This window comes from Myripristis murdjan, chromosome 5 (genome assembly GCF_902150065.1).
Source record: "Myripristis murdjan chromosome 5, fMyrMur1.1, whole genome shotgun sequence".
Taxonomy (NCBI): Eukaryota; Metazoa; Chordata; class Actinopteri; order Holocentriformes; family Holocentridae; genus Myripristis; species Myripristis murdjan.
Window position 1 is genome coordinate 3,648,485 of NC_043984.1, and position 12,815 is coordinate 3,661,299.

The 12,815-nt window shown below is 39.1% G+C and overlaps 1 protein-coding gene across 1 annotated transcript in view; it reads left to right on the top strand.

Annotated features, from left to right (window-relative positions):
• Positions 1-12,815, top strand: part of magi3b (membrane associated guanylate kinase, WW and PDZ domain containing 3b) — a 162,046-nt gene that overhangs the window by 146,213 nt on the left and 3,018 nt on the right. The window contains exons 14-20 of the mRNA XM_030052035.1: positions 732-939; positions 2,527-2,709; positions 4,141-4,326; positions 4,716-4,812; positions 5,142-5,247; positions 8,951-9,088; positions 12,453-12,591. Coding sequence (XP_029907895.1) covers positions 732-939; positions 2,527-2,709; positions 4,141-4,326; positions 4,716-4,812; positions 5,142-5,247; positions 8,951-9,088; positions 12,453-12,591 — 1,057 coding nt within the window. The remainder of the gene's footprint in view (positions 1-731; positions 940-2,526; positions 2,710-4,140; positions 4,327-4,715; positions 4,813-5,141; positions 5,248-8,950; positions 9,089-12,452; positions 12,592-12,815) is intronic.

The window sequence follows — 12,815 nt, forward strand, 5'->3', positions numbered from 1 at the left end:
TCATTTATCCATGTTTTAATTCATTTTTCTCAAATATTGTCAAGCTCTTCTGCATGAAATTCAACATTTGTGATGTTGCAAAACTCTAAACCTACCACTGAACCTGATACTTTATATTGACATGCTACACTTGTTGGTAAAATGCCTGCTGTAGATTACACATGTCATACTTATTATTATACACGACATCTACATGCACATTAAAAAAAAAAACAAAAACAGATTATTCACATCTGTAGAGAGAAATCGACAATTGTCCTTGGACTTACCTGTTCCAAGTTTTGTTAAAAAAAAATATTGAATTGAAATATTGAATTATTGAAATATTGAACAAGAACAAGAGTGTGATTAGATTTTTTCCAGAGATTTTTGCTATTTAAACTAAAGGAGTTTGTTAGAACCATGACGTCAATAAACAACCATATTCCTACCTGAAACTGACAGACTGAAACTCAGCATAAAAGCAAATATATTGTGCTTATCTTTAAGCTTACCTGCAATGCTCATGTGAATAAAAAAAGATGACTTTTTTCCAAAAAGCATTAACTTTAACTCCCTGATACCTGGAGACACCCTGTAGGCTCTGTATATTCAAAGAGCACATAGAGCTGTTGTACTTTCAGGTGATGCTGAACACAGGTGCACACTGATCCAAGCAGTTTTATGTGGCATCATGAAACACCTTTTATGTCTTCTGTGGCCGGTCTTCTATCATATTAACCCTCTCTCAGAATGTGTTTCCCCAGGTTTACATCGGGGCCATTGTGCCCAACGGTGCAGCAGAGAAGGACGGCCGTCTGCGGGCCGGAGACGAGCTCATCGGCATCGATGGTGTGATGGTCAAAGGTCGTTCCCACAAGCAGGTGCTGGACCTGATGACCAACGCTGCCCGGAACGGTCAAGTCATGTTGACCGTACGCAGGAAGGTCATCTACAGAGGTGGGCCATGTGCACAGCTTGGTCACCACACACATTTAAAAGGATTTATTTGCATTTGCTGAATTCTTGATGACAACAACACTGCAAAAACGCAAAATCTTACCTTAATTTGCATCGTTAGAAACTTTTTGGTGACGCAGAGCTTGCATTTATTAATAATATTGTGCATTATTTTCAAAGAGAAGGGTAGAAAACTACCCCTTCACTGCAAAAACTCAAAATCTTACCAAGATTATTTGTCTTATTTCAAGTCAAAAATGTCTTATTTCTAGTCAAAATATCTCATTACACTTAAAATAAGACATGATCACCTCAGAAGTAAATTGTTTTTAGACAATTTTCACTTGTTTCAAGTGAAAATTTACTTGAAACAAGTGAAAATTTGCTTGTTTCATTGGCAAAATTTGCCAAAGGAAAAAGTGAAAATTTCATTTGAAATAAGTGAAAATTAGCTAGAAACAAGAAACAGATTTTGCCAATGAAACAAGCAAATTTTCACTTGTTTCAAGCAAATTTTCACTTGAAACAAGAGACAACTGTCTAAAAACAATTTACTTCTGAGGTGATCATGTCTTATTTTAAGTGTAATGAGATATTTTGACAAGGAATAAGACATTTTTGACTTGAAATAAGACAAATAATCTTGGTAAGATTTTGAGTTTTTGCAGTGAAGGGGTAGTTTTCTACCCTTCTCTTTGAAAATAATGCACAATATTATTAATAAATGCAAGCTCTGCGTCACCAAAAAGTTTCTAACGATGCAAATGTTTTAGTGCCTTGTTGTAGTTTGGTTTAGTTTTGATTGCACACCGTGAACAAATCTGAAAATGGTTGTAGGGTGGAAACCACTGGCGGGGAGCTGGGTGACCAGTGTTGATGACAGGTTTGTGGTATTTCCGCCACATTGGGCTTGTGTGAAAATGCAGCCACAGGCAAAAATTATACCCTCAGAGGGGTGCTGCTTTTTGAGCTACTTATGAATACTTATAAAGTCACTTTCAGGATAAGTTTTCCCTTCACTTCTTGCCTTTTCTTAGCTATACTTTCTAAAACCTTACTAAGGCTGCCATTTCCACCTCACTAATCCCCCTTGATAATTTTGACAAGTTCTGAATACCTGATGTCTGGCACTGTAGGCCTTTTGCAGGAAAAATTCTCTCGGTCAGTCAATTCTCTGTCACATAGGAAGTGATGTGTTTTATGTTCCTGACAGCAGAAATAACAGTTTCTTTAGTATAAATACAAGGAGGACTGAGTGGTAAGCATTGGCAGGGATAACCACCCTGGATGAACACGGAAAAGAGCGAATGCATGGGTATTGTGGATTATCACTTTAAATTAGCATTTTCCTGGGTTTCAAATATTATTCATTGACCCGTTTAATAGCGTGTAAGGTTGTAAAAAGCACTGTGACTGAAAAAAGTTTATCTTGTATTCTTAGGCAGCCCTACAATATGTTTGTGATGCACACACCCGGACACATGCGCACAAATGCACACAAATATATACTAACAAACACAAATGCATTGCCAAAGTCAGTTTGAGGTATAATCTGACTTTTCTCTCGTCTGTATGCTCCCACACCAGAAGTGACGGAGGAGGAGGCTCAGAGCATGGCTCCGGTGCTGGTGAACGGCTCTCCGAGGCTGCCCCGCATGACCGTGCCCAGCGCCCTGGACCACGAGTCCTTTGACATCACCCTCCACCGCAAGGACACCGAGGGCTTTGGCTTCGTCATCCTCACCTCCAAGAGCAAACCCCCACTGGGAGGTGAGATTTGAGGCACTTAAGTCCTACATCAGTATTCATAGAGTTTTTTTTTTTTTTTTTTTTTTTTTAATTCTTTTGACTTTATGTAACCATCTGGACTTATACACATTACGACAGCGTACAAGGGTCTCTGTAGGGAGTATGTCTGTGCATATTCTCATTGGTCCAGGTCATAGGCATCTCAAGGAAACTGAATCAGCTCAACTGGACTTAGTTATATGTCTAAAAGATATCTAGAAGAAGTTCATGCTGTTCACTAGCCTTACCAGAAGACTACCAGGTAGACCACCAGTCTTGTCAGTTGACCTGATTCAATTTCCTTGAGAGGTCTTTGTAGAGAGAGAAAAACATATGCAGCTGGGGGAGTTGGGGGTAATATTTCGAGAAAAAATTGATTGATTTGATTTGATTTGATTTGATTGAATTTGTGAATTTATAAGGAAAAACTGATATCATTAAGTCACAAAATGTATGGGAAAACTAGTTTTTCTTTTACTCTGGGATTGAGTAAGAAGGAAATCCTGGTGGTTTGAGCCCAGAATCCCTTTCTTCTGAGCAGCATGTGGACTTTGAAGAGACATTGCTGTGACTCTGGCCCATTCAGAAGAAAACAATCTTGTGATTCTGGGCTTAAATCAGCAGGATTTCCTTGTTACTAAACCCCATTGCAAAGTAGAATTTGATGAGGTCGTCAGCTTAATCAGCTTAATCTCAGAGAATATCCAAGTTTTTTCTTGGAATGTTACCTCCCTCCCCTAGCTTTATAATTTTTTTTTTTTTGTCTACCTACAGTGACCATATTTTTTATTTCCATATATCATATTCACACAGATTGTTTAAAATGTTGAATTGTTGGAAAAAATATATATATTATATGATTTACTAGCATCAGGCCAGTGGGTGGGAGCATAAACCAAACAACCAGTGTTGTATGGGATTCAAAGACTGTAATGTGCATTGTAAAAATTGTAATAATAGAACAAAGAGCAACCACTCAAGTATATGAAAGCAGTCACAAAAGTAAATGCATCGAAAAAGGAGACATGACAACAAAAAGCATGGTCAGCCGTTACAGTCAAAAAGCAAAAGTCAGAGACAAACAATCAGGAGGACTGAACAAGTACTTTTAAACAACTAAACATAAGAGCCATTTCTTCTGTGTAGCTGTCACATCCTGTCAGCCTTTGCATCTAAAACTCAAGACAATAAGCAGCAATATTTAAAAAAATGCTTTTAGCCTAATGGTAATCCAAGCAAGGCCACTAATGGGCCCAGTAATAGTGTCATAGTGCAATTAAGGCCATCATGTCACATTTCTAGTGCTATTCACTTTGCATGAGTAAGCTGTGTCAGACTGCCTAATCTCTTCTATGCCACTGACCTTTGTTGTTTTGTAATGGTCAGCACATCTTTTGTTGCTTGCTTTGTCAGTTATTCCACATAAGATTGGCCGTATCATCGAAGGCAGTCCCACTGACCGCTGCGGCCTGCTGAATGTTGGAGATCGTATCTCGGCGGTGAACGGACGCTCCATCATAGAGCTTTCTCACAATGACATTGTTCAGCTCATCAAGGATGCTGGCAACGTGGTCACCCTCACGGTGGTTCCTGAGGACGGTGAGCATCTGCACTGTGCAACCACGCTGGCATTTCTCATAGAGTGTGGGTCCTATGAAATGAAGAATGTTAATTCCAAATTGAGAAATTCCAACATTTTAAAAAGAAGCATGACCCTGAAATGATAAACTGTGTAAAAATAAAACAAATTATGTTAGTTTTTAACATTGGTAATCTAAGTCCTTGGTTGGCAAAATATTTTTTTCAGATTGGATTCAACAAGCTGCAGAATGAAATGGGGGAAAAAATGCTATCAGTCTAGTGATGACCTTGATTTTTTTTTTTTTTTTTAACCCTCAAATCAAATTTCTGGCATGCTGCAGTGGCCTCTCCTCTGCAGTTTGACATTTTTTCACGCTGATGTGCTGAAATCTCAGTATTGATTTCAGAATATAAGGGCCCACCATCTGGAGCCAGTTCAGCCAAACAGAGTCCAGCGCTTCAGCACAAAGCCATGGGTCAAAGGTCAGCACTACAGGATGAACGGTAAGACACGGCTCTCACAAAACTACAACCACAGTAAGGTTAAAGATAAAGTTTACTCACCTAGTTTCTCAAGGGAAACGTTCCTCTGGGACTCAGACTGCTGGGAAAAAAACACAACATAAAGGTGGGAAAGTTAAGAAATGTACAATATAGAAAATATACAGTACAATATAGGAAGACAAATGAAAAAATCCTGAAAGAAGGCGTCTCAAGTGTTACATTGTTATGTTCTACATTATGACTTATTGAGCAGTTTTTGCATTTTGCACCATGCATGTTGTAGACAGTGCATCAACACAGACTTCACAGAATACCACTGTGTGTTGTAGTTACAACCTGGACTTGGAGGACAAAAGGGAGGGAGTCAACTGGTCGGACTACAAAAATCTTCCTGTCAGCGAGCAGGGAACGCTGTGTGTGACAGGACCCAACCAGGTGAGGATCATACCCCGAATCCTCCCAATATACTGCATGTTGTCTTTATATTAACAGCTCTTTGCTTTTAAAGCTGCACCTGGTAAGATTTTTATGTAACAAGCCCACAATTTGTTATGAGCTGCAATCTGTTTGGCTCCATGAAACCAAATACCAAAGCCTATTACAGCTTACCGGTTACATAAAACAGTGCATCCTGCTGCTATCACATAATTATTTTTTAATAGTGTCAGGATACATTTATCAGTGAAGCACACTGGGTTCATCACAGTTATTAATGCAACGTCGGCATCAATACATGAGTCAATATCAGTATAGAGTGCCATTGAGACTTCCCAATGACACAAAAAAAAAGATGAGATTTTCCACTGAACTCCATATCCATTGTATAAAGTAGACCTTAAGCTGTTAGAAATGCATGTTGGTCAAGCTCCTGCACCTTTTATAAATTGACTGCAAGAATAGAAAGTACAAGTGAATTGCAAAATGTGTCCACCCTGTCATGGGACAATTTCTAAATAGAGTAAATATGTTCTAATCATATTGATTACAAAATGTACATTTTCAGAAAGGTATTTGGTCCCTTGTTCAGGAATATATTTTAGTTTCTGGAAAACATCTCTCAAAAATACAGAAATTATGGAAAAATATGTTTGTATATGTAAAATCTGTGAAAGTTGTGCTTTCTTTTCTGAATAAACTCTATAAATAAAGGTATCTGGTCAAACTTTGAAATAATACTGTTTGGCCCTAATCTCTTCAGAGCAAAATCACACAAAAGGTTTTGATAACTTGTGAAAATAATTATTTATTCACATAAAACATGAACATGACAGGGTGGACAATGACATGACGGGGTGGACAATGTTATGGTTTTGTCAACAAATGTTTTTTGTCAAAACATGACTTTTTTCACCTACTGTATTTTGAATTGTGCACAGGTAGGCTACATTTGGAAATGACACTCAACAACAGCAAAAATAAATAAATAAAACCTTCAACTAGACGAAAAAACAAGATTGATATAAACAAAACAAAAACCCTTGGTCCCTAAATGTAGGCCTACCACAAAAAGTATAAACATAGGTATCCTTTCAAATGGTTTCTTTCTCTGCATATGTTTTGTCCTCCACTTGACTTCTGGAACACTGAAAAACTTATAAAACTGTTATAAAACTAGACTTGATGACGGGGTGGACAATGACAGGGTGGACGTTTCTGGCTGAAATTAGCATTTAATGAGCACATGGTGGGCCATTAGCTAGCAACATGTATCAGTTAGGAAGGTGACTGTGTATACTTTAACAAACATATTTTGAATTTCTGAAAAGCATTTATATAGATTCATATTTTGCAATGACAGGGTGGACACATTAAGATTGAACACATTCAAGTTCAATCATAAAATGATGAAAATGTCAAAATATAAATGTCGATATGTACTCTCTCTGCATGAGCTATTCTTCACTCCATTTGTAAAAGACAAAGCAGTGGTAGTGATGTCACTGATTACAGCAGGTGGTTTCTTTTAGTGGCAGTAACCACCTAATGACGGGGTGGACAGCAAATCCAGGGACACATGCAAAACGTTTATTATTATTATTACATTAGACCATAAATGATCCGATTGACTCATTTTATTCAAGTACTTGATGAGAGCAACAAGAGCATGTAAAAGGTTTGTACATTGTATATCATTTATCTACTTATTTCACTCAGTGAAGTTAGTAGAGAGGAGTTTGGGACATGGCAAAATCACATGCATCTAATCATAGAAAATTTTTTAAAATATGAAAAACACCCTTTTAAAGATGTATCTCTGTACCAATGTGTGTTTAAATGTTTGGCCATTTATAATAAACCCTCAGAGTTTTGTTATTTTGCAAATTTTTCATGAAAAGTGAGTGATTTCTGCCTGGGACACCAAATGGTACCCTATATTGATATTGACTCACATACAGACAATGAAAAGCAGTTAATCAGGAAAGAGGGTGGATCATTAATGACATAACCAATCAGCTGTCTCTCAGTGAGCCATCTCTGCTCTGAACTGACTTTCAGATCGGGAAACATATACAGCAGATGATCAAATAGTAGGCAATCAGGAAAGGCGTACATAATTTAATGACATCAGCAGTCGAGAGGAAACACTCCCTCGGTGTGGTTTCAAAGTCGAAGCGATATAGGTGATCAAAAAACAGCCAGTCAGGAAAGAGAAATTTAAATGAGCCCACTGCTAGACAGGAAATTCTCTCCCAAGTTCAATGAGCCTCCACACATCCTCATGTTAATTTAGGGTGACTAAAAATAAACAATGGGAAATCAGGAAAGACGCAGAATTTACATCACCAATCAAACGAACGCAACCAGCTATGATTCATGTCTACACAGATTTGGGATCAATAGAAAAACAAAACGAGAGAAAGCAAGAAAAGGAAAAAATGCAAATCAGGAAAAGGGGAGGGGCCTACATGACATCACCAAGCAATATGAAAGTGTACAGAGTCTGATGAGCATCGCTCTTATCAGTCCAGATTTGGAATCAATAGATATAGACAGTAAAAAAGTAATTAGGAAAAGGGCAGGGGCATAAACTCTGTCCTGAATTTTCCAATCCAGTGCTACTTTAGAATCAACAAACATGAATGATTGAACATCTCAGTGCAGTTGGGGATCAATAAAGATGATCAAAATAAAAACCAGCAGGGGCAGGAGGGCCTTGAATGACACCGCCGGTTGATAAGAAACTCACTGCCACGCCTGACGAACCATCACTCACATCAGTGTGACTTTGGGATCAATAGATATGGATGATGGAAAGCAGCATAAATTTGTTCAAATTTCTGAGATGGACTGACGGACTGGCAGGTGATAAAAAAAAGAAAAAAAAAAGGGGGAAGAAAAGCAAATGAGGAAAGAGGAAACAGCTTGAATCACTGATCAATAGGAAACTCTACCAAGTCCAATTAGGATCTGCTCAATTCCTGCAGTTGATCAAAAACAGACACTTAGGAAAAAGGTGAGGGACTTAGATGACATCACCAAGAGGACACTCTCCTGAGTCCTGTGAGCCATCACTCATGTCAGTGCGAGTTTGGGGTCAATAAATATAAATGATGACGACGAGCACCAAAGTTCTGAAAAGTTTTGACAGAGCAGATGAGTCTGCCACAGAGCAGAGCGTCCCATGCTGCCTCTCTGACACCTCTTAGATGTGCCTTTATTGGCCCAAACCAAACTTTGGTGACTGGTATGGCCACTAGGAAATCCTATTAGCTCCACAAAAAAACATGAGGATTTGAAACCTGAGAGCAAAATACAATCTGTCTCCTAAAAAAAAAAACAGCAAACAAGCGTTCTGGACTCGACGGTCTTTTTGTGTTTCGCGTCTCTTTGGTACAAAGAGCTCACAGACCGCGCTGGCAAGCATGAGCATGCCGTGTGAAGTTTACAGATGACATGTTCACTGAGTTTTTTTTTTTTTTTTTTTTTTTTTTTTTAATTCAAAACAGTTTTGAAGCCATCTGGAGCTGTCAGTGTGTGAAGTCGTGCAGTACTGTTCATTCTCAGAAATGCTGCGCCAAGTGCTGTGCGTGTATTTGTATTTGTGCGTGCATGCGTGTCAGTGCATGTGTTTGAGTGAATCCGTGTGGATGTGTGTGTATGTGCCCACATGCTCACATATGTACCCCGTCCCGTGCAGGGTTGCATGACAGTGGAGTTAGAGCGGGGTCCCAGGGGCTTTGGCTTCAGCCTGCGAGGGGGCACGGAGTACAACATGGGCCTGTACATCCTGAGACTGGCTGAGGACGGACCCGCTCTGCTGGACGGCAGGATCCATGTGAGTGCTCCCCGGGTTAGGGAGAATGTTACTGCCGCCATTGAGATTCTTTAGTGAGTTTAAAGGTGCACTATGTAAAACTGAGGGGTGGGGTGTAAAGTTCCTTGGGTGTGATATGAGTCCACATGGTGGTGAAATTAGGGGTCAACCAATATTGGTTTTTCAGGGCCGATACTGATACTGATTATTAACTAATATTTGGAACCACTACGCATTTACAGTAAAAATGAAAATCTTTGTTACAGTTTATAATATTACAAACTCCAACACAAAACTTTGTTACTAATAGTGAGTTTCAGTTATTTAAATGTTAGATTTACAATATGTGATAGGATGTAAACCTGTCACTCAGAAAACTAGGCTACTTCATTACTAATTGCTATAGATTAGTGCAGAGTTTTTATCTCTGAAAACTGTATACCTTCTACAGCTCATATATGCATTAAATAGCACAAGTGTTCAGACTTTTCATTTAAGTAAAGTAGCAATACTACAGTGTAAAAAATACTAAAAAAGTAGGGTGCATATCAGAAAAATATATTGTGTCACCGGATTATAAGTACTGATGCATTAATGTGTTCATCACTTAAAATGTTGTAGCTGGTAAAGATGGAGCTCATTTTAATTGATTTTATGCAGCTGAATAACTTAACCATATTAGCACATGAATGTATTGGTAGACTCTTATTTTATATGAATAAGGTGAACAGGCAATGTAACTATCAACAAAGTCACTTAAGTCAAATAAATTTTAAGAGTAAAAAGTAGCATGTTTTCCTTCCAAATCAGGTGGAGTAACATTAACATTTACCAGTTAGGCCAGTACTTGAGTAAATGTACTTGGTTACTTCACCACTTGGATCGACAGAGGCCTTGCATTCTGTTATCTCTGTACTTTATTACAGCAGTTTGCCTCATGACAGTAACGTTACAAGAAGCAGCTCAGGACATTTCAGCAGCGTTACTATTAACATGTAACTCACATAGACATGGAATGAGACTGAGATTATGACCAGCTCAGCTACCTGCAAGAAATAATGTCATAGACTTTCCTTTTTCTAGTCATCTGGCTATATAATGAACCGGCAAATGAATTCACGGACGTTCACCAACACATTCAAATTAGTTGTAAGAGACTCAACATTATATCCCAGTTACATCACTGAAAATGCACATTATATCGTGCTTTATATCGTGCATTTTCAGTGATGTAACTGGGAAACTGGGCAGGCTGGTCATTATTGAAACAGCTCACAGGATCATGGTGTTTTTGCAACTTCAGGGTGGAGGACTGTAATGTTTTTAACTTGGCAAATACTTTCTGCCTTACCTTTGGAGCTCAGTGTCAGTGCACTGAGGCTTGAGTGTTGGCTGGCCATTACCTGTGTGATGTCTAGCCAATCAGATAGTGTTGTGGGTGGGACATTAAGTGAGACAGAGTGGTGAGTGAAAACAGACCAGAGGGTAAGACGCAGCTGCAGCGGAGCCAAAGTAGCACACTTTTTAATAAATTCATTCTTATTGGTGATCAGGACAATAAAACACTGATACTGTTAATCTGCAAAATACAGAATATCGGCTCCAATAATCAGCCTGGCCAATAATTGGTTGACCCCTAAGTGAAATATCCTCATTAGCTGCTCCAAGCTTCGCTGGGCTGCTAATCTACAGCACAGTATAGGTGTCTTTCCATTATTTTCCATTGTGCGGCAAAACTGTCCCAAAATAAAACTTAAAGCTCATAAACCAATGCAGCAAAGTTGATTATGTAATTATAAACAGCAACAAGTCCCAGTATCCATTTTTGAAGAAATTAAACAGTTCTTTTCTTGATATTTTCTGATTTGAATCAGAAAGTAGATCCGACAGGTAACATCTGCAGGAAAGCAAGCTTGTGCCAGAAAGAAACAACCTGATAGCACTTTCACGAATGATTGTAACTACATGAAAAAAACTAATACATAATCTTCTTTGTAGGAATTTCCATGAGAGCTTAAAGTGTGATTTTGGAAGCTGTTTTCCTTTGTGATGGAAGTGAATGGAGAGATACAAATACAGTATCCTGGATTAGAAGCCCAGAGGAGCATGGAGCAACTAATGAGGATATTTCACCACCATGTGCACCCATATCACACCCAGTGAACCATACAACCCCACACTACACCAGAGTTCAATTTTGCTTTAATTCTCACCTGGCAAAAAAAAAAAAAAAAAAAAATGGAATAAGCACATAATCTGTCAGTGAGTCGGTCCATGTAGACTCATCAAATTACATGCTTATTCCACCTTTTCCTGTCAACTGAGACTGCAGAGTCCTCACTTCAGTTGACCGCTGGCAATTTTGCATAGTGCATTTTTAAACCAAGCACTAGTCCGAGGTAAATTTTAGTTTAGGCAAAAAAAGTTTTGACTTTAATGAAAGAAAAGGTTAATATCATAAAAGTATATGCAACAGAAGTCATTATACTCACTGCATATGTGCCTAAGCTCATTCGGAGACCTGCAGCATCACTGGATACAGTTTGCAGTTGGCATGCTATTATGCAAACCATTAAATTGTTGAAATCCAATTTCCCTTGTTTATGAAAGAGGGGTAAGTCAGAGTAAATATCATTTCTGTTGCTGCGAATGCACTGGAGAACAAACTAATGAATTATGTTTTAACAACTTCCATTTACAGTGCTGCTGGTGGAGCACTGAAGATCCCTTTAGCTGTGAAGAGACTGCAGTTTTTGCTTACATTTTGCAGCTCTCTGCACAGTATATAGGGCAAATAGGGCAGGAAGGAAGTGTAGTGAATAGCAAGATGGTTCACCCAGAAGATCCGGGTTTAAGCCCCCCTGTTGGCAAGCATCCGCCCCACTGAAGTGTCCTCGATTAAAATGCTGAATCCCTGCCAGCCGACCCTGACCTCTGACCTCGCTTTGGAAGGAGGGCAAGAAAAATGAGAATTTCCCTACAGGAATCAAATGATCACAGTATTATTAGGTTGAGAGGGAGATGGTGTCAGGGCGAAACAGGATAGAAAGACCTAGTGGGAATCAATCTTTGGCCTGCCAGTATGTGATCTCTGGGCATGACTCTGCCCATCCAAGAGTGGAGAGGAACGTCAGCACCGATTAGAGCTAACCAGACTGACATGTTTACACTCTTTATCCTAACTTATTTTGTCATCTCCAATAATAGAGGGAACCCCAGGGGTGTTTCATGATTCTGCGTGTGCCATGAAATTTAGATTGCTTGATTATGCTTATTTGCATGGGTGGTGTGGGTTGTGCGTGCAATGTGGGCTTCCCTGTGTCATTACCCGCCCTGTGTGTGATTCTTTGTGTTTACTAATTGCTTTTTTCTGTATTGCTGACAGGTTGGAGATGAGATCGTGGAGATCAACGGGGAGCCGGCCCGTGGAATTTCGCATACACGGGCCATTGAGCTGATCCAGGCCGGGGGGAACAAAGTGGTACTACTGCTGAGGCCTGGAGCAGGCCTGGCACAAGACAACAGTAAGCACTGTGCACAAACACTTCATTTTGCTGTTAGCCTTCAAAACCAGACATCCATTGAAGCCATCTTCCAAAATGTAACATTCGCCGTTTGGAAAAGTCACCCTTGCTCTTACAAGTGATTGGTCGCGCTCACTTAAAACTGATTTTATTGTTTTTTTTTTTAATAAGAATAAATGTTACTCTTTGCTTGACAAAATGGCAACTTTTTATCTTTATTTTTT